This window comes from Scyliorhinus canicula, chromosome 12 (genome assembly GCF_902713615.1).
Source record: "Scyliorhinus canicula chromosome 12, sScyCan1.1, whole genome shotgun sequence".
In the NCBI taxonomy this organism is placed as follows: Eukaryota; Metazoa; Chordata; class Chondrichthyes; order Carcharhiniformes; family Scyliorhinidae; genus Scyliorhinus; species Scyliorhinus canicula.
The window spans coordinates 112,058,219-112,082,573 of record NC_052157.1 but is presented as its reverse complement, the minus strand read 5'-3'; the positions used below and the strand labels follow the sequence as shown (position 1 = coordinate 112,082,573).

The window sequence follows — 24,355 nt, the reverse complement described above, 5'->3', positions numbered from 1 at the left end:
AGTTCCAGGCACCCACTACTCTCTGTGTAAAAAGAACTTGCCTCGTACATCGCCTCTAAATCTAGCCCCTCGCACCTTAAACCATTGACCCCTCTACCCTGGGGAAAAGCCTCTGAATATCCACTCTGTCTATGCCCCTCATAATTTTGTAGACCTCTATCAGGTCGCCCCTCAACCTCCATCGTTCCAGTGAGAACAAACCAAGTTTATTCAACCGCTCCTCATAGCTAATGCTCTCCATACCAGGCAACATCCTGGTAAATCTCTTCTGCACCCTCTCCAAAGCCTCCACATCCTTCTGGTAGTGAGGAAAACAGAATTGAATACTATATTCCAAGTGTGGCCTAACTAAGGTTCTATACAGCTGTAACATGACTTGCCAATTCTTATACTCAATGCCCCGGCCAATGAAGGCAAGCATGCCGTATGCCTTCTTGACTACCTTCTCCACCTGTGTTGCCCCTTTCAGTGACCTGTGGACCTGTACACCAAGATCTATCTGACTTTCAATACACTTGAGGGTTCTACCATTCACTACTATATTCCCTACCTTTATTAGACCTTCCAAAATGCATTACTTCACATTTGTCCGGATTAAACTCCATCTGCCATCTCCCCGCCCAAGTCTCCAAACGATCTAAATCCTGCTGTATCCTCCGACAGTCCTCATCACTATCCCCAATCCCACCAACCTTTGTGTCGTCCGCAAACTTACTAATCAGACCAGTTACATTTTCCTCCAAATCATTTATATATACTACGAACAGCAAAGGTCCCAGCACTGATCCCTGCGGAATCGCCAGAGGTTTGGTGACATTCAATTATTCCAGCAGAGGGCAGTGTTGCCATGCCACACTCAGGCTTTACACAGGGTCCATGGACAATTTCCATAATTGAATAACAATCAAGAGAGAAACTTAAGGTGACTAAGTTGCCTTCTACCCTATAAGGTCCCTCTCTCCCTGGAACAGGAGGGCCCCTGTGCCTGGAGTGGAAGTCCCCTCTCGCTGGGGTAGGAGGTCCCTCTATCCCTGGGGTAGGGGGTCCCTCTATCCCTGGGGTAGGAGGCCCCTCTCCCTGGGGTAGGGGGTCCCTCTATCCCTGGGGTAGGGGTCCCTCTATCCCTGGGGTCGGGGGTCCCTTTATCCCTGGGATAGGGGGTCCCTCTATCCCTGGGATAGGGGGTCCCTCTATCCCGGGGGTAGGAGGAGACTCCCTCCCTGGGGTAGGAGGAGCCTCCCTCCCTGGGGCAGGAGGAGCCTCTCTCCCTGGGGTAGGGGTCCCTCTCTCTCCCTGGGGTAGGGGGTCCCTCTCTCCCTGGGGTAGGATGTCCCTCTCTCCCTGGGGTCGGAGGTTCCTCTATCCCGGGGGTAGGAGGAGCCTCCCTCCCTGGGGTAGGAGGAGCCTCTCTCCCTGGGGTAGGAGGTCCCTCTCTCCCTGGGGTAGGAGGAGCCTCTCTCCCTGGGGTAGGAGGTCCCTCTCTCTCCCTGGGGTAGGGGGTCCCTCTCTCCCTGGGGTAGGGGGTCCCTCTCTCCCTGGGGTAGAGGGTCCCTCCCTCCCTGGGGTAGGGGGTCCCTCTCTCTCCCTGGGGTAGGGATCCCTCTATCCCGGGGGTAGGAGGAGCCTCCCTCCCTGGGGTAGGGGGTCCCTCTCTCCCTGGAGTAGGAGGTCCCTCTCTCCCTGGGGTAGGGGGTCCCTCCCTCCCTGTGGTAGGATGTCCCTCTCTCCCTGGGGTAAGGGGTCCCTCTCTCCCTGGGGTAGGGGGTCCCCCTCTCCCTGGGGTAGGAGGTCCCTCTCTCCCTGGAGTAGGAGGTCCCTCACCCCCTGGAGTAAGAGGTCCCTCTCTCCCTGGAGTAGGATGTCCTTCCCTCCCTGGAGTAGGATGTCCCTCCCTCCCTGGGGTAGGGGGTCCCCCTCTCCCTGGAGTAGGATGTCCTTCCCTCCCTGGAGTAGGATGTCCCTCCCTCCCTGGGGTAGGGGGTCCCCCTCTCCCTGGAGTAGGATGTCCTTCCCTCCCTGGAGTAGGATGTCCCTCCCTTCCTGGAGTAGGAGGTCCCTCACTCCCTGGAGTAGGATGTCCCTCCCTTCCTGGAGTAGGATGTCCCTCCCTCCCTGGAGTAGGATGTCCCTCCCTCCCTGGAGTAGGATGTCCCTCCCTCCCTGGAGTAGGATGTCCCTCCCTCCCTGGAGTAGGATGTCCCTCCCTCCCTGGAGTAGGATGTCCCTCCCTTCCTGGAGTAGGAGGTCCCTCACTCCCTGGAGTAGGAGGTCCCTCGCTCCCTGGAGCAGGATGTCCCTCCCTCTCTGGAGTACGATATCCCTGTACCCCTGGAGTAGGATGTCCCTCCCTTCCTGGAGTAGGAGGTCCCTCACTCCCTGGAGTAGGATGTCCCTCCCTTCCTGGAGTAGGATGTCCCTCCCTCCCTGGAGTAGGATGTCCCTCCCTCCCTGGAGTAGGATGTCCCTCCCTCCCTGGAGTAGGATGTCCCTCCCTCCCTGGAGTAGGATGTCCCTCCCTCCCTGGAGTAGGATGTCCCTCCCTTCCTGGAGTAGGAGGTCCCTCACTCCCTGGAGTAGGAGGTCCCTCGCTCCCTGGAGCAGGATGTCCCTCCCTCTCTGGAGTACGATATCCCTGTACCCCTGGGGTAGGGGGTCCCTCCCTCCCTGGGGTAGGATGTCCCTCCCTCCCTGGGGTAGGATGTCCCTCTCTCCCTGGGGTAGGATGTCCCTCCCTCCCTGTGGTAGGATGTCCCTCCCTCCCTGGGGTAGGAGGTCCCCCTCTCCCTGTGGTAGGAGGTCCCTCCTTTCCTGGAGTAGGAGGTCCCTCTCTCCCTGGAGTAGGAGGTCCCTCTCTCCCTGGGGTAGGAGGTCCCTCCCTCCCTGGGGTAGGGGGTCCCTCACTCCCTGGGGTAGGAGGTCCCTCTATCCCTGGGGTAGGAGGTCCCTCACTCCCTGGGGTAGGAGGTCCCTCTCTCCCTGGGGTAGGAGGTCCCTCTCTCCCTGGGGTAGGAGGTCCCTCTCTCCCTGGGGTAGGAGGTCCCTCTCTCCCTGGAGTAGGGGGTCCCTCTCTCCCTGGACTCTCTCCGTTCCTTGGGGGAGTCGTTCCCTGTGAGGAGGAGATTCCCAGGTAGGTGGGCTCCCTGTGAGGAGGAGATTCCCAGGTAGGTGGGCTCCCTGTGAGGAGAGCCTCTCTGGGTAGAGAAGGTCCCTGGGGGTATAGGTCCAAAAATCTGCCCTTTTGTTTTATTGTGTTAAGGGAGACCTTTGAAAGTGCAATGAAAAACATCCAAATTTGATGATCCTTTTTGCGATGTCCAATCATACTCTGCACATTGCTTTCCTCACACAGAATGAAGTATGCGCTAGATGTTAGTTGTCTGATTATTTCCGTTCCTACTGCCTATTACAGAACTGAAACATCTCAACACTGACGAGCTCTGCCTGGGAGAGACTTCAGCCTGGCGCACCCCGACTTTATGCAGAATGCAACAAGATTTGGAATCTTCTTGGTCAATATGACACCGTCTACTGAGTCACAAGTACATTTACAAACAGGAAATACACATTTACATTTTTTTTGCCACGGACTATATTTTGCATAATTCAAAACAAGTGGAATGTCTGGGCGCAAGGACGGTCCAAGGAGAGATATCATTATTCATGTAAATTTGTCATAAAAAATAGATTTTGAAATTGAAACGTCCAGCTGAAATAAATTCACTCTTTCTCGTGAAGTTATGTGAGCAGATCCAGAGAGAAGTTTCTGACCTTTGATGTTTCCCAGCGTTCAAAGTTCTGATGAGCCTTTTCCAGATCCTGGATGATTTGGAACAGTTGGTTTATAATGTCCAGCTTATCGGCCCCTGCAAAGGAGAGATGGCTTAGGACAGAGAGTTCTGCACCAGTTCCAGCAAGGGAGGCACACTTGCCATATACAGGAGGGGCCCAATAAATGTACTGCTTGCCATAGCTCGTCATATACCAGAGGCCTTCCTACAAGAGGTTAGGCTGCTCATTAAACATGCACAAGGGGGGGGTAAAGTCCGGCCCTTTAAGGCAGCCACCGGGGGACACCCAACAGACATGGGCCTGACAACCTTCACGAAGATCCAAAAGTGCATGACGATTAGGAGCAAGATATCCCACTGCTCAATTTGTCATAACTGTGTCCAAGGAATGGCTCCAGGGAGTCGTCAGAAATGGAATTCATGATAAACATGGAAATTGGGTGAAAGTGGGAATTCTACTGGTAAGTACTGGGAGAGTTATCCCAAACTGAAAATTAGTTCAACTTTTCAGAATTTTACTTAGAACTTTAAAAACTGCAAAAGAAAACTTGTCAACATTTGACCCAAACGGCCTTGCAGCAGTAGTTAATAGTTAATACAGTACCTGAATAGAAGCCAATTATTGTGAGCAGGAAGCTGCGGGGACAATCGGGATTTGGTTGTGACTAATGGATGTTCATGAAAGTGAAGAGCATTGCGTTCACAGAGCGGATCACAGAGTTTGAGAGTGGCGGAATGTTAATCTGGTGCAGAGTGGGCTGCAACACTGCTCTGCCATCAAGCTGCGTTCCGCTTTGACTCACAAATGATGAGGCAGAGTGGCAACAGGGAAAAAAGGGAAGGGAACAAATCCGGCACTCTGGCTCCCACTGCCTGGTGAATCAGGATCTGTGGGTGGAGAATCAACATGTTGAGTCGGGTGACGACCCATGGCAGAAACCTGCATCCCTGAGCAGGCTCCATCGAGGGACAGCAGCACGTGGCTCACGACAAAGTTTAAAAGTGGGGAACTTGTGGGGGTTGGGAATCGGACGCTGAGGGTGTGACTGCGAGTCAGACAGGTAGAGGGGCCTCAGATGTTGTGCCTTGGCCTTTGGCCTTGTGCAACAGGTGCAATTGGTTCATTCTGTCTGTGTGAATGAGGGCAAAGAAAGTGGGGAATGTGGAAAAGACCAATTACTAATAAATAGCTGTTGTGAATTATGTGTTCAAAACTAAAACTGTAAAAGACCAAACTGGACATGCAAATACTACACTGCATTAGTAACACAATGCTATCCCATTGGATGTTTCTCCAGCCCACACCCACTGCTTCAGTTAGAGAACAGGTTCTCAGTGTGACGTACCTTCATCTGCACTCACTGGGGCAATGGCATTACTCTTTTCTTTGTATTCCAGGAGCTTTTCCCTATCAACAAATAGGAAAACCGCTACATTAAATAACAAACTATTACTTTAAACAGTAAGCTAACTTTCATATTAAAACATTCAGCAGGTAGGCAGCTTCTTTACATATTTGAAAATTGCAATGTGCTGCAAACCACTACAGGATATGGTGGTGTAGTGGTTTTGTTACTAATCAGTGATAATAATAATAAATAAAAATCCCGCTAGGGCAGTTTGAGAATTTGAATTCAATTTAAAAATCTGGAAATAAAACAGATGGGATCAGTGACCGTGAAGCGATTGGGGTGTCATTAAAACCAAACTGGTTCACTGACAGCCCCTCAGGAAGGGTGTCCTTACACAACCTGGTCTATCTGTGAATGTGGTCCCACACCAACCAGATAGCTGCCCCCTGAAGTGGCATTACCATCTCCACAGGGCACGTCAGTAGTGTAATTAATGCGATTTTGGCTTCCCATTATTTGTGCACATTTATTTACATTCTTTTACATTTGTCCACCCAGGCGCATTCCGTACAGGTTGTCCATATTGTGACCTCAGTATTTCTGTAAGATGGCTGCTCAGCGTCCCGTGATGCAGAGCACTTACTATCGAGACGGGGGCATGTGCCAGGCAGTCCCCACGGGTCACTGGGAGAAGGGCTCCTCCACAAGAGGCGAGAGAACGTCAGCCAGTGAGCAACTTCCCCTCCCCCCGCCACTGACCAAGCACAAGAAGCTACTGCCCATGTCCAAGTGGTTGGTTCAAGGACAACCTTGGCACTGGCCTGACAAGCAGTTGGCCAACCATTCTCTTAAGGTGAGGGATGCTATGTGACATGGGGAAACCCGACAGAAAGATGTTAAATAAGGTGCATTGCAAGCTGAAAATCCCTCACATGTCCTGTTTTTTCCCGGTACACTCACGTTAATGAATCCCTGGCTGCCAGCAGCTGTCTGTAAATCAGGTGGGATTCGAGATCGGGATTCAGCGGGTCGTTCCACTCTTGGAGTGTCACACCAAAGTGGGTTTTGTCACACCCTGGAGCTGTCAAACAATAAAAACACGGACAGAGTCACCTCGTACTCAGAAACCTGTGTCTCGGAATCATTAAATACAGAAATTATTGATAGACGTTAAGGCCAAGGAAGGTAATTTAAAAGGTTAGTGTATGAGCTAGTATACACCAACAGTAGTTTATATTTTTAAAATTTCATTAATTGGAGGGACTGCAACGGTAAAGTTGATGTTTTAGAGTGGAATATTTAATCACTTTTCACAGCAAGTGTGTGGAAAACAGAGTGAGTTCATCATTAAACATGATTGAGACAAGGAAGTGGAATGAGTGAGTGAATGTGTGAGAGTGTGTAAAAGAGCAAGAGTTTGTAAGCGTGAAGGAGATAGCATATGCGCGATTCAGTGGCCTCGTCACGCCTGCGCGATTCAGTGGCCTCGTCACGCCTGACTTGGTGTCAGGATGAGGCTGTTGAATCTCGCAAGAGGCCTCTCATGAGATACGTGATGTTCGAAATGTCTCGTGAGATTCAATGGAATTTCGCAAGATATCGTAATCCAGACCTTGCTCTCACTGGGCGTGATCCAGGTAGGCATATTTAAATGACCCATTTGATTCAGTTAATTATACATTCGCCAGATTCATCCGGTGTCCAGGACTCAACAGCCACGCCTGGGAGTCCTCACCAGGGTGCTGTTTAGTACTGGTCCACACAAACGTGACACCTGGTTTGGGGAGGGGGGGGTCTCCCCAGGCCATTGGAGACATTGGGTGGTCAGGAACAGGGCAGGTTGGTACCTTGGCTCTCCCTCTGGTGCCTGGACATCTTGGCTGTGCCAGAGTGCCAAGGTTGGGCCTTACCAGGTAGGGGTTTAGGGAGGGTCAAAAGCGTGGGGAGAAACTCCCGAGGCCAGAAAAACCCCAGCAAAGTGCCAATGGATAGCAGGGTGTGTCTCAGCATTGCAGCCACTGAGAAATAATAATAATCAATATTAGTGCCACAAGTAGGTTTACATTAACACTGCAATGAAGTTACTGTGAAAAGCGCCCAGTCGCCACATTCCGGTGCCTGTTCGGGTACACTGAGCGAGAATTCAGAATGTCCAATTCACCTAACTTTCGGGACTTGTGGGTGGAAACTGGAGCACCCGGAGGAAGCCCACGGGGAGAACATGCAGACACCGCAGACAGTGACCCAATCGGGAATCAAACCTTAGACCTTGGCACTGTGAGGCAACAGTGCTAACCACTGTGTGATCATGCCGGTCAGCGGACTTAGTTTGAAGTCTGATGAATCGGGCCCCAGGTGTGTGAATGAATGATGAGAGTATAGGAGGGAGTTTGTGAAAGATCAAGTGAATAGGAAGTGAGGGACAGTGGGATAGAGAGAATGAGCAAATTGAGCAAATTGCTGCACAATGGTTGATGATCTGTCGCTCTTGCCACACAGCATATCCATGGATGTGTGCCAGTCAGGACCCATGTACCAGTTTCCCAACCCTGCCAGAGAGTCAATGCTTGTACACAGGTGGAGAGGGAATGTCAGTAATTGGGTCACCTCCGAATGCAGCTGCTGCACATTCCTATTTCCTCTCAAGAGCCCCATTCACACCTCTACTAAATCTCACTCCTGGCTCATTCTCCCACAGCTTCCTCGCAGCTTCCTATCTTACTCTTTTTTTTAATTTTTAGACTACCCAATTCATTTTTTCCAATTAAGGGGCAATTTAGCGTGGCCAATCCACTTACCCTGCACATCTTTGGTTTGTGGGGGCGAAACCCACACAGACACGGGGAGAATGTGCAAACTCCTTACGGACAGTGACCCAGAGCAGGGATCGAACCTGGGACCTCAACGCCGTGAGGCAGCGCGGCTAATCTCCTGCCTTACTCTTGTCCGACTCTCTCCCATTCCTCTCCTCTCTCCCTCTCTTCTGCCTGCCTCTCTGATTCTCTCCCCTACATTGCTCTGTCCTCATGTCAGTCACAATATCAACAAGTACAATTGAAAATGGGCAAAACATCGAATGCATCCACGAACTTGACAGGTCATTGCATTTGTGGGTAAACTATCAAAATATTGGTATAATTCACAAACATCAAGCAAATTACTGGTGTACCTGTACAACAAATTTTATGCAGTAAAATAAAAGGTTTAGAACAGATGTGATGCATGTGAACAGTTTTCAGCTTGTAGTCATTCAGAGGAAGTAATGGAAGAATTTATCCATTTATATCACAACATTTATAAATTTAAATTTACAGGTCCATTAAACGTGCATCTTGGTCATTTGGAATGAAGCTCCTGCTCGAACACGACAAACTCTTCAGAGGCCAGTACGTGCAGTACCTGCTTTCTCCTTTTGGTGGCAGCAGCTCCATTTCTCCCCTTTAAACACGCCAGGATGGTAGGAGTTCAGCATTAGCTCGTTGCTCACACAATATTTCCTCAGTGATGACAGCCACTGATTCAGTTCATTCACAGTCTAAGCATGAAAGAAAATAATCTGTCAAAATCTATTTTCATTTTGAGGGGAAGATGAAGAGGTTAAGGAGGTACAACGGAGGCCAGCTGTTAGGGCTGGCTTCACAGGGAGCCACTTACCAAAAAGGTTAATATAAAACCCAGAAATTAGCCCACAGGGTTCACCTCATAATCTCTGAGGAGGGTTTCCACATTGACAATGTCCTTATTCATTTACACCATCCACTTGTCACAGACCTGGCACTGAGATGGAAGCAGCAGCAATTAGATGGATTACTTTCAGAAAATAAGATTTTGAGACGGAGTATTTGAGGAATTTGCTTCTTTACAAAGCTTGCTACCAATGGGGTTTTGTTTGTGTCATGTCTGGGTCCATTGCACAAAAACCAAGTAGTTAGCCACTCAGCATAGCAGGTCGTACCAGAAGGACAAAAAAATGTTTGGATCAGTGTTTCCCTGTTTTACTGGTGTTCCATTTCAAAGTGCACAAGACCAACTGAGACCAGTATTCCTATTTTCCCCGTTTACAGGTTGTCTCTTCTGCTTCATTCAGAAATTCATCTGTTCCTAGGAAGAGGATTGACAATTGAAGACTGGGGCAGAGACAGGCCCCATACCGATCACAATGTAAAATCACAGTCAGTCATTTAAGTCTAAACAGGTGAGACTTGGTGGCTCTGCCCTGAGCAATAACGGGGAGGATAATGAAGAGAGGGGCATCATCAGCTGGGGAGGGCGGAATCATATCATCAATTGGGGCAGGAGTAGATGCTTTTTAATGGAATTGGAGATTTTCTTGGAGATCAAACTGTAGGGAGTGGAGGGGATGAGGAACACTGAATTAATGGAAAGAGGTAGGAGTGTCAGGATAAAGTGGAAGTGTCGGAGGAGGGGACGGTGCAGTACCTCTGTGAAGGATGAGGATCTGGATGATGTACAATGTCTCTGTGACCTGGCTCTGAAGGGACAGAGTGCCTGAGTGTTCGAGGGGGGGGTTCGGGGAAGTGCTCCATTTGATGGAAATCCAAATGCAACTTTCCTTTCCCCTTTTTATCAGACTTAACATCTACTAATTATGAAGCTTGAAAGTGCTTAAAATTAATCAGAATGCCTAACTTTAAATTGTAAAAAATCAAAATCCACAAGGAGACCTTGTCCTCACATTTCACTTTTAACATTTTCAACATTTAATTCTCTCCTTCAGACAACCTCTTGTGCCTTTTGATGCACTATCAATTACTACGAGATGAGAGTAGAGAATAACCGAGGCTTTATTAAGCAGACATGTGTGGCCTCCTGCAGCTGCTACCAGAATGGGAGCAGCTCGGTGTGCACTCACATTTATACGCCGCCTACGGGGCGGAGCCAGCAGGCAGGGATTGACCCATGTACCTCTAGTACAGGAGCCTTACCGTACTACATCTACTATACAGTTACTACATCTAATATACAATCAGTGGTGGCTACCACACCTTTATAAGGGGTGAGTTGAACTGGGTGCAGGGATTAGATCATTGGGGGATGGGGTGAGCGCTAAACCCTTCCGACATGAGGTCAGGGTGATTAGTGTCCAGGGCTCTATCCACGTGACCCCCACTCTTTTTCCTGATCACACAGAATTCAAAATTTTAAAATGTAACCACATTTTCTTTTGTTTTTTTTTTTGCCGGTTTATCCTACCCACTCTCTCTGATTTTCTTCTCTCTGCTTTCCAACGGCAGCGATCCATGATCCTGCCATTCACACCCCCTCTACATACATCTTTTGTTTTTTTTTTACTTATTACCGCTCGCCTTGGTCTTGCACCATCAAACCTTTTGTCATTTAATCCCTCCTGTCCCTCGACTATCACAGATGTTCCATTTTGTTCTTCTTACCACTCTTCCCCCACTTTCACTCGCTCAAAACTTATTGGGCAGGATTCTCCAGTCCGCCAGCCGCATTCTCCTGGGCAGCGCGCCCTCGCTGGCAGCGGGATTCCCAGTTCCCGCTACCTGCCAATGGGATGGCCCATTGCAGCCACACCATGCCGCCGGGAAACCTATGGGTATGGGTGCTCTGCCGGCACAACAGAGAATCCCGCCCATTAGCTCTTTTCTCTCCCTATAGATGCTGCCAGATCTGCTGAGATTTTCCAGCATTTTCTCTTTTGGATCCCGCCCATTATAGTTCAAAAGGTCACTGATCTGAAATGTTGAATGAAAACCATTAATATTGCGGATTCTGGAAATCTGAAATATAAACAAGACGTGCTGGAAAGACGCAGCGAGACTGTGGGGAGAGAAACAGTGTTAAAGTTTTGAATCTGTACTCACCTTTGGGACAGAAATGTTTCGGTCTCCACTGGTGTACTCCCAGCATTATCTGTTTGTTTATTTCTGAACTAGTCTGCTAGGAGTCTGTTTAAGTATGTGGGAGGGTTTGATCCTCTGTGTAGGCTCTCCTTAAAGGGGACATCGGACCTCACCCCACCACTGGCAGCTATTTTGTCAAGGCCCTTTGTCACCAACACCTTAACCAAACTTTTGCTCACCTGTCCTAATATCGCCTTCTTGAGATCGGTGCCAAAGTGTCTTTTCCCTGACTATGCTCCTGTGAAATACCTTGCGACCATTTACTATGGTAAAGACAAGTTGTTCCTTGGGTTCACGAGTTAGGGCTCTATCCACGGGACCCCCCCCCAGTCCTTTTCACACTCACACTGACAGGTAACAGCAGGAAGTAGCTGACCAGCATTTCAGTAAGAAAACCTCTCACCACCTCAGAATCTCTCAAAGCGCTCTCCAACCAACAAAATATTTCTTGAAGTGTAGTCACTGTCGTCACGTAGGAACCACAGCAGCCAATTTAGGGTATGCAAGCTCTTACAACCAGCGATGAGGCAATGGTCAGAGAGTGTTTCAGAGATGGTGGTTGAGGGATAGACATTGCGCTCAAACCTTTCAAAAATCAGACTACGTTGCAGCTATGCCTTTTGCGCTGACACGCCAACTAAACATACATATCATTAGAAAACAGATTTTACACAACCAGACGGGAACACCTGTTGTGTATTATGGCCAATGCCTCTCTGTGTAGTGTGTCACCTGATTACACGGTGGCATCCTCAGAGGCACTTGGGAGATTTTCCCGCTCTTCCATCTTAGACTGTGAGCAAGCAACACCTCTTCAAATAAACTCTCACAACTGGCTAAGTATCCTATGGTGTGGAAACTTGATTATCCTTTGTTTATACTGTGATAAAACCCCCGAAAACATAACAGTAAATAAAAACAAAGCTGGCGGCGAAGATGTGAAATAGTCAGAAAAAGACTGAGCTGGGCTTTGAGGCGAAGATCAATTTTCGGGAGAGCACACCACCATCCATAAATGTGCAGTAAAACTGGCCATTGGGAACCGTGTTTTTAGCCTTGCATGTTCATTTTAGACATGATAGGAAGCACTCAGGATCGTTCATAACTTTTTTCTTTGCGGCCCGGGTGCATTCGGAGAGTCGGAGGTGGGAAAAGAGAGCATTTTTTTCAGCCAGAGTGTCGGGTGTTGTGCCAGTCGATTTGCACAATCGGTGGAATCAGAGAAAAATAAAACCTCCCAGAAAAGAGCACGCCAGGAAATAAGGCGTTAGGCTAAAAAAAATATACAAGTTATTTATCGAGCTTGGGGAGTTTTTCCAGTTGCACACCTTCGCACGTGGCAGGCTGCAGCATCGGATCCTCGAACTCGGAGAGAAAGAGACCTGCCTTTGGGAAAAGCAACTGTTCGAAAAGTAAAATAGTGACCAAAATTAAGCAGAGTTACAGCTGAAAGTTTCTGTTTTTAGAACAGATTGGTGTTCGTGAAAAGAAAATTTATTAAAGCCACAGTCCAATCAAGAATTTTTTTTCAAAGAAATAATACAAATTTAATTGGAAGAAAAATAAATTAGAGGGTTAGAAAAGTTAAAAGAAGTAAGACAACTTACAAACAAGTAACTGCGATGACGGGAAAAGGTGGCTCGAGAGAACCATTCAATGCGCATACAGAACCATGGAGTTGCTGTGGAGAGAGATCCCAATACTACCATGCTGCAAACGGGATACCGGATGAAATTAAAGTGCAACTTTCTTCAGTGTAATAAGACAAAAAAAAAACCTTCATCCTGTTACAAAGTCTTGTCCATCCATTAAAACCGTCTGATATTACCGTGAGAATTTACACGGAAGAGGTGGTTCCAGAGAAGGGTTATATTTTGGTGCAAGTTGAAGTAAATAGTCAATCTGAAAAATTGCCATGACATGTGGTAAAAGGAAATTTTCCTGCACTTGTCGGAAGTGAATGGTTGATCAAAATCAACCTGACAACCAATTGGTTGATGGAAAGAACATTGCAGAAAATTTTTAGAAAAGTGCAAGAAGATATTTGAAAACACTTTAGGGGAAATGACCAGTGTCAAGGCAGACAAAACCTGATAGCACCCCTAAAAGGTCCTTAAAGGCAAGAACTGTGCCAGGTGGTATCAAACCAAAATTTGAAGTGAAACTTGGAAATTGATCAAACATGGAGTGATCGAGAATGAGTGATTGTCCCAGTTATCAAGCCAGATGGCTTAGTGAGAATCTGTGGTGATTTTGAAATGACAATAAACTCAGAGCGTGTGCTGACCAGTATCCCTTACCATTAATAGTGGACCTATTTGCTGGACTGACGGGTGAACAACAGTTCAGTAAGATAGATCTGTCCCAAGTGTCCCTCCAGATGAAGGTTGTAGCTGATTCGCAACCTGTTCTAACCATTGTAACACACAAAGGACTGTTCAGGTACAAGCGTCTACCATTTGGAATAACATCTGCACCGGCCTATCCCAAAAGTCCATGGATTAAATCCTGAGTGGTCTCAATGGTGTCCAATGTTATTTGGACAACATGGATTGAACAGGAGAACCTAAATAATTTTGAAGACACATTGCAGCATCTTGAAAATCACAATCTTGGTGTCACGAGAGAAATGTGAATTTTTCCGATCACCAAAAGGCTATCTTGACCATTGATAAGAATGGGCTCCAGAAGGATCCGAAGATGATGATTTTAGATATGCCATGACCGCAGATTATATCGCAACTGAGATCTTTTTTGGAACTCACCAATTACCATGGGAAATTTATTCCAAATCTCTCTACCATATTAAAACCACTCCATACATTATAATGTGTGAATCAACAATGGACTTGGACAAAAGACTGTGAAGAGGGATATACTGAAGTCAGAAATGTGCTGAAGAAATCGGAAGCCTTGGGTCATTTGAACCCTAAGCTGAAAATACAACTTGCATGTGACGTGACTTCCTATGGGGCAGGTACAATTTGTCTTTCATATAATGCCAAATGGAGACAAAAGACCAAGAGCTTTCACTTCGAGAACATTGACAAGTGCTGAACAGAATTATGCTCGATTGGAAAAAGAAGCCTTGAGTATAATATTTGGAGTCAAACGATTCCATCATTACTTGTATGGAAGACATTTTCTCTTGTTAACAGACCACAGGCCTTTGACAAGGATTTTTGGTCCATACAAAGGAATACCATCTCTAGCTGCAAGTTGTTTGCAGAAATTGTCCCTCATCTTATCAGCGCACAATTATGAGATTAAATACAGATGATTGGAGCAACATGCGAACGCTGATGCTCTATCACGTTTCCCAATTTGGCACAAAACAGAATCACAGGCGAACCATGTAAACTATGTCTACTTTTCCCAAGTGGATGGTGTACCTAAACTGGGGGCCGGTTTAGCTCAGTTGGCTGGACAGATGGTTTGTGATGCAGAGCAAGGCCAACAGCAATGGGTTCAATTCCCATACCAGCTGAGGTTATTCATGAAGGCTTCGCCTTCTCAACCTTGCCCCTCACCTGAGGTGTGGTGATCCTCAGATTAAATTACTACCAGTCAGCTCTCTCCCTCAAAGGGGAAAAGCAGCCCATGGTCATCTGGGATTATGGTGACTTTACATTTACTTTTAGGGTACCTATTACTGCATCTCATGTGCAAAGACATATGAGGTCCTATCTGGTGATGGGGAACCTCATGGACATGGTCTTGAAAGGTATACCACTTAAAAGGTATTGCAGACATCTTCAACCTCTCATTACAATAATCTGAAGCCCCTATCTGCTTCAAGAAGACAACCATCATCCCTGTACCAAAGAAAAGGCAAGCAGTGTGTCTTAATGACTATCGTCCAGTGGCTCTGACATCCATCATCATGAAGTGCTTCGAAAGGTTAGTCATGGCACGAATCAACTCCAGCCTCCCAGATTGCCTTGATCCACTACAGTTCGCCTACCACTGCAACAGATCCATAGTATACGCCATCTCTATGGCCCTGCACTCTACCCTGGAACACCTAGATAACAAAGACACCCATGTCAGACTCCTATTTATCGACTACAGCTCAGCCTTCAACATCATCATTCCTGCGAAACTGATCTCCAAATTCTGTGGCCCTGGCCTCGGCTCCTCCCTCTGCGACTGGATCCTGAACTTTCTAACCCACAGGCCACATTCAGTAAGGATAGGCAACAACACCTCCTCCACGATCATTCTCAACACCGGTGCTCCACAAGGCTGTTTCCTCAGCCCCCATGTCGACACTATAGTTAAAGCCCACCAGCAGACTTCCGGTGGCGGCTATGAAATAGTAAGTTGCATACTTGGTGGCTCCCGCTCAGGTCAGACATTTGGATCTTTCCCTCCGATTTTTTACTGGACTTGATTTGAAAAATTGATGACAGAGGCAATTGTGTACTGGATTCCCACATGGGTGCATGGACAGGAGGACTAGAAGTGCTCGCAAAGGCAGAAACAGAAGAACAAAAAAGGCTTGGGCTGAAGCTGCACCGGGAGGAAGCATGGCGGAGGACTGGTCCTCTGGCTTGTCGACCCAGCGGTCAACGGAGCAGCTGGTGCAAGTTATCCAGGAGGACTTTGCCAAACAGAAGCAGGACTGCTTGGACCCGATTAAAGAGGCAATTGCGCGGCTGGAGCTCAGATTGGATGCCCAAGATTGGGCAATCCAGAAAGTAGAGAAGGCACTGGCTGACCAGGAGGAACATCGAACAGCAGTGGAGTTGGAGATGAGGATGCTGAGAGACCAGCAGAAAACGTCCCTGGAGACGGTGGAGGACCTAGAGAACAGGTTCCGCCGGAGGGATCCGAAGGAGCGGACGCTGGTGCATACATAGCGGCCATGTTTGAGAAGCTGCTGGGGGATGGGGCATTCCCCCAACCCTTGGAGGTGGACAGGGCTCACAGAGCGCTCGTAAGGAAGCCGCGAATGGGAGACCCCTCCGAGGGCAATGGTGGTGAGATTCCACAGGTATTTGGATAAGGAGGGTATTTTACAGTGGGCCAAGCAGACACAGAGCTGAAAATGGGACAACAGCATCCTGCGGATCTATCAAGACCTGAGTGCGGAGGTGGCCAGGAGAAAAGCGGGGTTTAACCAGATCAGGTCAACCCTTTTCAATTAAAAGGTGAAGTTCGGGCTGTTGTATCCGGCCCGCCTCTGAGTTACATACGAGGAGCAACATTTCTATATCGAATTGCTGAGGAAGTGCTGGACTTTGCGAAAAGGAAAGGACTGGTGTCGGACTGAGAACTTTGCTGTAACGTTTATGTTTAAAAATGTTTCTTGTTTCTCATTTTGCGGACGTTATTTGTAATGCCTTCTGTATTGATCTGGGGCCAGTTGCAGAGCTGAGTGAGTTAAAGTTTGCATTTGCACTGTTGGTGGATGGAGGTGTGTTTGTTCAGAGGCTGGATCTTTTGCTTGATCTTTTCTTTGTTCAATTGTGTTGGGAGTGTTTTTCATTTGAGTATGTATGAGTGGTGGGGGGGGAACAGTAAGTGGGAGAATGTCTGACGCCAGGGGCGAGGGGCACCAAGCTAGCTGGACGGGAAGGCAGTTGGTGGCCAATGTAAGAAGGTTGCTAAATGTGATCATGATGCCCCCGGAAGGTAGGGAGGTGGAGGTAGTGGTCGCAATGCACGCAGAGAAGGCTTTTGATCGAATAGAATGGAAATATCTGTGGGAGGTACTGGGATGGTTCGGATTTGGACGGGGCTTTATTGACTGGGTCAGGTTGCTGTATCAGGTTCCTGTGGAGAGCGTACGGACAAATAGGACCAACATTGGACTATTTTAGGCTACATCGGCTGATGAGACAGGGGTGCCCCCTTTCCCCACTGTTGTTCGCATTAGCTATAGAGCCGTTGGCAATTGCACTAAGGGCCTCAAGGGGCTGGAAAGGGCTGGTCGGGGGGGGGGGGGGGGGGGGGGGGGGGTCTCGCTTTATGCAGACAACCTGCTCCTGTATGTATCGGACTCAGCAGTGGAGATGGAAGAAATCATGAGGATTCCGGGGGAATTTGGCCGGTTTTCGGGGTACAAACTACCTATGGGGAAAAGTGAGATGTTTGCGATCCAGGTGAGGGGACAGGAGAGGCGACTGGGGGAACTGCCATTTAGACTGGTAGGGGGAAGCTTTAGGTATCTAGGCATCCAAGTGGCGCGGGAATGGGAACGGTTGCACAAACTTAATCTGGCCCGTCTGGTGGACCAAACAAAGGAATATTTCCGAAGTTGGGACGCGCTCCCGTTGTCAGTAGCTGGGAGGGTGCAGATGGTGAAGATGACGGTCCTTCCGAGATTCCTGTTTGTGTTTCAGTGTCTCCCCATCTTTATTCCACGGACCTTTTTTAAACGGGTTAACAAAGTTATCACCCGACTTTGTATGGGCGGGCAAGACCCGCGAGTAAAGAGGGGGATGCTTGAGCGGAGCCGGGAAGAGGGCGGGCTGGCACTACCAAACTTCAGTAACTACTATTGGGCGGCGAATATAGTCATGATTAGAAAGTGGGTGGTGGGGGGAGGGTCGGCATGGGAGCGTATGGAGGCGGCCTCATGTAAGGGCACCAGTCTGGGGGCGTTGGTAACGGCGCCTCTGCCGTTCCCGCCAGCATGGTAATCCACCAACCCCGTGGTGGTGGCGGCCCTGAGAGTCTGGGGACAATGGAGGAGACATGTGGGAGCGGAGGGAGCATCGGTCTGGTCTCCAATCTGCAATAATCACCGGTTTGCCCCGGGAAGTATGGGCGGGGGGGTTTCGGAGATGGCAGAGGGCAGGGATTGAGAGGATGGGGGATATGTTTATAGAGGGGAGCTTTCCTAGCCTGAGGGAGCTGGAGGAGAAATTTGGATTGGTGAGGGGAAACAAATTCAGGTACCTGCAAATGCGGGACTTCCTACGCAGGCAGGTCTCAACCTTCCCGCTCCTACACCAAGGGGGATACAGGATAGGGTAGTTTCCAGAGTGTGGGTGGGAGTAGGGAAGGTCTCACAACTATAAGGAACTCATGGGGTCAGAGGATACGCAGACCGAGGAGTTGAAACGCAAGTGGGAAGAGGAGTTAGGAGGAGAGATAGAGGATGGTGTCTGGGCGGATGCGTTGAGTAGAGTCAACGCGTCCAAAACATGCGCCTGGCTCAGCCTGATACAGTTTAAGGTTGTTCACCGCGCTCTCATGACAATGGCCTGGATGAGCAGGTTCTTTGGGGTCGAAGATCAGTGCGCAAGGTGTGCGGGAGGGCCAGCGAACCATGTCCACATGTTTTGGACTCAGGGGATTTTGGCAGGGATTTACAGATGTCATGTCCACGGTGTTAAAAACAAGGGTGGCACCTAGTCCGGAGGTGGCGATTTTCGGGGTGTCGGAAGATCCAGGTATCCAGGAGGAGAAAAAGGCAGACGTTCTGGCCTTTGCTTCCCTGGTAGCCCGGAGACGGATATTATTAGCTTGGAGGGACTTAAAGCCCCCGAAGTCGGATACCTGGCTATCGGACATGGCGAGCTTTCTCTGTTTGGAGAAAATCAGGTTCACCTTGAGAGGGTCAATGTCAGGGTTCGCCCGGAGGTGGCAACCGTTCGTCGACTTCTTTGCGGAAAATTAATCGTTAGCAGAAGTGGGGGGTTAGTTTAGTTTAGAGTAGGGGGTTAATAAAGGTGGGACCTTTAAGGGAGGAAGCAGGCTTTTTGCACTATGTTTATAGACTCAAGTACACTGTTTATTTTGTCGTTGTTGTAAAACCAAAAATACCTCAATATAATGTTTATTAAAAAAAAGAAAGCCCACCAATGACTACTTTCTCAGAAGACTAAGGAAATTTAGCATGTCAGCTATGACTCTCACCAACTTCTACAGATGCACCATAAAAAGCATTCTTTCTGGTTGTATCACAGCTTGGTATGGATCCTGCTCTGTCCAAGACCGCAGGAAACTACAAAAGGTCGTGAATGTAGCCCAGTCCATCACGCAAACCAGCCTCCCATCCATTCATGCGGGAAACAAGCAAGGGAATTCAAATTAATGGCACAAAACGCAGTACTCATATGAGGGATCCCTGTCATCATTCCTCCATGCCTACGGAGTTGTATGCTGGATCAACTCCACGAAGGACATCCAGGAGTTGTAAGTATCAAAGAGCTCGTAAGGAGTCATTTCTGTTGGTCGGGACTAGACTCATAGATTGAAGAAAGAGTAGGTCAATGTCAGTCTTGTGCTAGGATACAAAATACTCCACCTCTTCAACCACTTCACCCTTGGGATTGGCCAAAGCAACCATGGCAAAGTTCATATCGATTTCGCGGGATGAATTGAAGGATATGTTTTTCTTGTCCGAATGGATGCACATTCTATATGGCCTGAAATAATTATAATGAAATCAACAACTATGAAAAAGACAACCGATCGGGGGCTTTGCATCTGTGAGTCCTTCAAGCCATCTTTAAATATTGTGGAGACCAATAACAAGGGCAAGCTGCAGCCTGTCAGTCCCACCAAACACTTCCAGGACAGAACCCTACTGTGGCTTCAACTCTGAAAGTCAAGTTCACTCTAGCTTCACAACTAAAGGCTATTGCAAATGACGAATTAGCCTTGTTAGTTATGTGAGCACTTCACAGTTGCAGGGTGTGTTTGCTGCTTGCTCCTGCTGGTGGCTGCAGATGTCTGGAGGCCACTGTTGCTGTTTCCTTCCTTTCTTGTGGCCTGAATGAAGAACAATTTTTTCTAAGATACCTGGGTCCTGGAACACCTGGCTCAGGGGAACGTATGAGTCCAGAAGGCAATCCGATTTGAAGCAAGAGGATGCTGCGGGACCTGGGGTGTGACATTGATCCAAACGGGCCACCTGATAATGCCTATTTCTTATACGGTGCTAACCAATCACGAGAGAGAGTTTGGAGAAGACACTAATCAAATCCTCACTTCAGGAAGAGAATTTTCAGAGTCGATATCTGAAAGGTCAACGTCTTGACATTCAAGTTTTGGAAATCCTTTAACCTATGATTACGACTGAGTTGAATTCAAATTCCACAGCAGTTCAACCAACAGCATGTGTGGAAGCTGAAGAAGACCCAACTTTATGGGATGATATCCCTGAGCTCAGTGTGGAACAGACTACCGAGAGCGTGAAAACAAAGACTACTGAACGACGAATTCTGCCCAAGCGGGGCCAATGTCCATCTGAAAGACTTATACTGATGTATATAATATGTAATTGTATAATAATAATATCTGGTTAAGTCATCACTGTTTGCCATGAGTAGAAGTTTAAGATAATATATGTTCATATTTGTTGTCGCACTACAGGAGTAAAGGGGGGAGGATGTTATGTTTTGCAACCAATGCCCTCTGTGTAGTGTGTCACATGGTTCTGTGCTGACATCATCAGATGCACTCGGGAGATTTTCTCCTCTTCCATCCTGTGCGCAGCACGGTAGCACAGTGGTTAGCACTGTAGCTTCACAGCGCCAGAGTCCCAGGTTCGATTCCCCGCTGGGTCACTGTCTGCGCGGAGTCTGCACGTTCTCCCCGTGTCTGCGTGGGTTTCCTCCGGGTGCTCCGGTTTCCTCCCACAATCCAAAGGCGTCCAGGTTAGGTAGATTGGCCAAGATAAATTGCCCTTAGTGACCAAAAATGTGAAGTGGGGGTTACTGGGTTACGGGGATGGGGTAGATACATAGGCTTCAGTAGGGTGCTCTTTGTAAGGGCCGGTGCCGACTCGATGGGCCGAATGGCCTCCTTCTGCACTGCAAATTCTATGATCCTAGACTGTGAGCAAGCAAACTCTCTGTAAATAAACTCTGACAACTGGTTAAATAACCTACGGTGTGGCCATCTGGGTGTCCTTTGTTTATACTCTGACTAAAAGTAAAACCCTTGAAAACATAACAGTTTCATATGCAGGAGATGTGATCCTTAGAGGGACAGGCTATGTTTCACATGAGTGATCCTTAAATGGACAAGCCATGTCTCACATGTAGCAAGTGATCCATAAAGGGACAGACCATGTCTCACTTACCACAAGAGATCCTTGAAGAGCCAGGCCATGTTTCACATGCAGGAAGAGTTATCTTAAAGGGATCAACATACATCAATATGCAAGGGATCCACATACCTTGCACTGTAAATACATTATTTCAAATTGTCCTTTGCCATCAGTTGAAATAATCTGCATTACATATGGGCTTCCAAAACACTTCTCATCGACTTTCTCTATTGCTCTGATCTTGGACAGTGGAATGAATTCACTTTTCTGTGAAATAGAATAAACAATTAGTCTTCAGATCCTGTCACCTTGTTTGAGCGGAGACTGAGGTTTTCTCAATCTAATTAGAAAAGCCAACAGAGTGTGTGTAGGGTCAGCTGGAGTGTGTGGGGCAGCGGTGGGGGGGGGGGGGGGGGGTGGACTAGTGGTGGGGAACGGGGCAGTGGTGGGGAATGGGGCAGTGGTGGGGGATGGAGCAGTGGTGGGGTATGGGGCAGTGGTGGGGGGGGTGGCAGCGGTGGGGGATGGGGCAGTGGTGGGGGATGGGGCAGTGGTGGGGGATGAGGCCGTGGTGGGGGATGGGGCAGCGGTGGGGAATGGGGCAGTGGTGGGGGATGGGGCAGTGGTGGGGAATGGGGCAGAGGTGGGGGATGGGGCCGTGGTGGGGGATGGGGCAGTGGTGGGGGATGGGGCAGTGGTGGGGGATGGGGCAGTGGTGGGGGGGGGTGGCAGCGGTGGGGGATGGGGCAGTGGTGGGGGATGGGGCAGTGGTGGGGGATGGGGCCGTGGTGGGGGATGGGGCAGCGGTGGGGAATGGGGCAGTGGTGGGGGATGGGGCAGTGGTGGGGAATGGGGCAGAGGTGGGGGGGTGGCAGCGGTGGGGGATGGGGCAGTGGTGGGGGATGGGGCAGTGGTGGGGGATGGGGCCGTGGTGGGGGATGGGGCAGCGGTGGGGAATGGGGCAGTGGTGGGGGATGGGGCAGTGGTGGGGAATGGGGCAGAGGTGGGAGATGGGGCAGCAGTGGGGAATGGGGCAGTGGTGGAGAATGGGGCAGAGGTGGGGGATGGGGCAGAGGTGGGGAATGGGGCAGAGGTGGGGGATGGGGCAGTGGTGGGGGTGGGGCAGTGGTGGGGAATGGGGCAGTGGTGGGGGAATGGAGCAGTGGTAGGGAATGGGGCAGTGGTGGGGGATGGGGCAGTGGTGGGGGATGGGGCAGTGGTGCGGGAATGGGGCAGTAGTAGGGAATGGGGTGATGGGGGATGGGGCAGTGGTGCGGGATGGGGCAGTGGTAGGGAATGGGGCAGTGGTGGGGAATAGGGCAGCGGTGGGGAATGGGGTGGTGGGGGATGGGGCAGTGGTAGGGAATGGGGCAGTGTTGGGGAATGGGGCAGTGGTGGGGGATGGGGCAGTGGTGGGGGATGGGGCAGTGGTGGGGGATGGGGCAGTGGTGGGGGATGGGGTAGTGGTGGGGGATGGGGCAGTGGTGGGGGGGTGTGGCAGCGGTGGGGGATGGGGCAGTGTTGGGGAATGGAGCAGTGGTGGGGAACGGGGCAGTGGTGGGGGATGGGGCAGCGGTGGGGGATGGGGCAGAGGTGGGGGATGGGGCAGTAGTGGGGGATGGCGTAGCGGTGGGGAATAGGGCAGCGGTGGGGAATAGGGCAGCAGTGGGGAATGGGGCAGTGGTGGGGAATAGGGCAGTGGTGGGGAATGGGGCAGTGGTGGGGAATGGGGTGGTGGGGGATGGGGCAGTGGTGGGGAATGGGGTGGTGGGGGATGGGGCAGTGGTGGGGGATGGGGCAGTGGTGGGGGTGGTGCAGTGGTGGGGGATGGGGCAGTGGTGGGGAATGGGGCAGTGGTGGGGGTGGGGCAGTGGTGGGGGATGGGGCAGTGGTGGGGAATGGGGCAGTGGTGGGGGTGGGGCAGTGGTGGGGGATAGGGCAGTGGTGGGGAATGGGGCAGTGGTGGGGAATGGGGCTGTGGTGGGGGATGGGGCAGCGGTGGGGAATAGGGCAGTGGTGGGGAATGGGGCAGTGGTGGGGAATGGGGTGGTGGGGGATGGGGCAGTGGTGGGGAATGAGGTGGTGGGGGATGGGGCAGTGGTGGGGGATGGGGCAGTGGTAGGGGATGCGGCAGTGGTGGGGGATGGGGCAGTGGTGGGGAATGGGGCTGTGGTGGGGGATGGGGCAGCGGTGGGGAATAGGGCAGTGGTGGGGAATGGGGCAGTGGTGGGGAATGGGGTGGTGGGGGATGGGGCAGTGGTGGGGAATAGGGTGGTGGGGGATTGGGCAGTGGTGGGGGATGGGGTGGTGGGGGATGGGGCAGTGGTGGGGGATGGGGCAGTGGTAGGGGTGGGGCAGTGATGGGGCAGTGGTGAGGGGGTGGGGCAGAGGTGGGGAATGGGGCAGTGGTGGGGAATGGGGCAGTGGTGGGGGATGCGGCAGTGGTGGGGAATGGGGTGGTGGGGGATGGGGCAGTGGTGGGGGATGGGGCAGCGGTGGGGGGTGGGGCAGTGGTGGGGGATGGGGCAGCGGTGGGGGTGGGGCAGTGGTGGGGGATGCGGCAGTGGTGTGGAATAGGGCAGTGGTGGGGGATGGGGTGGTGGGGAATAGGGCAGTGGTGGGGGATGGGGTGGTGGGGAATAGGGCAGTGGTGAGGAATAGGGCAGTGGTGGGGAATGGGGTGGTGGGGAATAGGGCAGTGGTGGGGGGATGGGGCAGCGGTGGAGGATGGGGCAGCGGTGGAGGATGGGGCAGCGGTGGGGATTAGGGCAGCGGTGGGGATTAGGGTAGTGGTGGGGAATGGGGTGGTGGGGGATGGGGCAGTGGTGGGGGATGGGGCAGTGGTGGGGGTGGGGCAGTGGTGGGGGATGAGGCAGTGGTGGGGATGGGGCAGTGGTGGGGGATGGGGCAGCCGTGGGGAATGGGGTGGTGGGGAATGAGGCACATTAACTAATACATATGACAATAATAAACGAATTAACTAATTTCAAATGGTGCAGTGGTTAGCACTGCAGCCTCATGGCACAGAGGTCCCACGTTCGATCCTGACTCTGGGTCCCTGTCCGTGTGGAGTTTGTACATTCTCCCCGTGTTTGCGTGGATTTCGCCCCCACAACCCAAAGATGTGCAGGCTAGGTGGATTGGTCACGCTAAAATTGCCCCTTAATTGGAAAAAAATTAACTGGGTACTCTAATTTTTTTAAAAAAAGATCTGAGGGGGTTTAAACACAGCTGACTGGTTTCTCTTTCCAGGAATTGACAGGTTCTCTAGCTCCCAGGCAACAGTCTCTTCTCGAGGGCTTCTAGACATGGGTCTCT

At 50.3% G+C, this 24,355-nt stretch overlaps 2 protein-coding genes across 2 annotated transcripts in view; both read right to left on the bottom strand.

The window, feature by feature from the left end:
* Positions 1–682: 682 nt before the first annotated feature.
* Positions 683–2,668, bottom strand: LOC119974321 (basic proline-rich protein-like; the record flags this gene model as incomplete). Its single annotated transcript, XM_038813093.1, has 1 exon — positions 683–2,668. A coding segment is annotated over one exon (1,725 nt), but the record flags the coding sequence as incomplete, so codon positions are not given.
* Positions 2,669–3,571: 903 nt separating this feature from the next.
* Positions 3,572–24,355, bottom strand: part of rasa4 (RAS p21 protein activator 4) — a 298,226-nt gene continuing 277,442 nt past the window's right edge. Inside the window, exons 17-21 of the mRNA XM_038813851.1 lie at positions 21,167–21,304; positions 8,540–8,675; positions 6,101–6,221; positions 5,135–5,196; positions 3,572–3,863 (exon numbers count right to left, since the gene is read on the bottom strand). Of these exons, the coding sequence (XP_038669779.1) occupies positions 3,736–3,863; positions 5,135–5,196; positions 6,101–6,221; positions 8,540–8,675; positions 21,167–21,304 (585 nt within the window). The 3' untranslated portion in view covers positions 3,572–3,735. The remainder of the gene's footprint in view (positions 3,864–5,134; positions 5,197–6,100; positions 6,222–8,539; positions 8,676–21,166; positions 21,305–24,355) is intronic.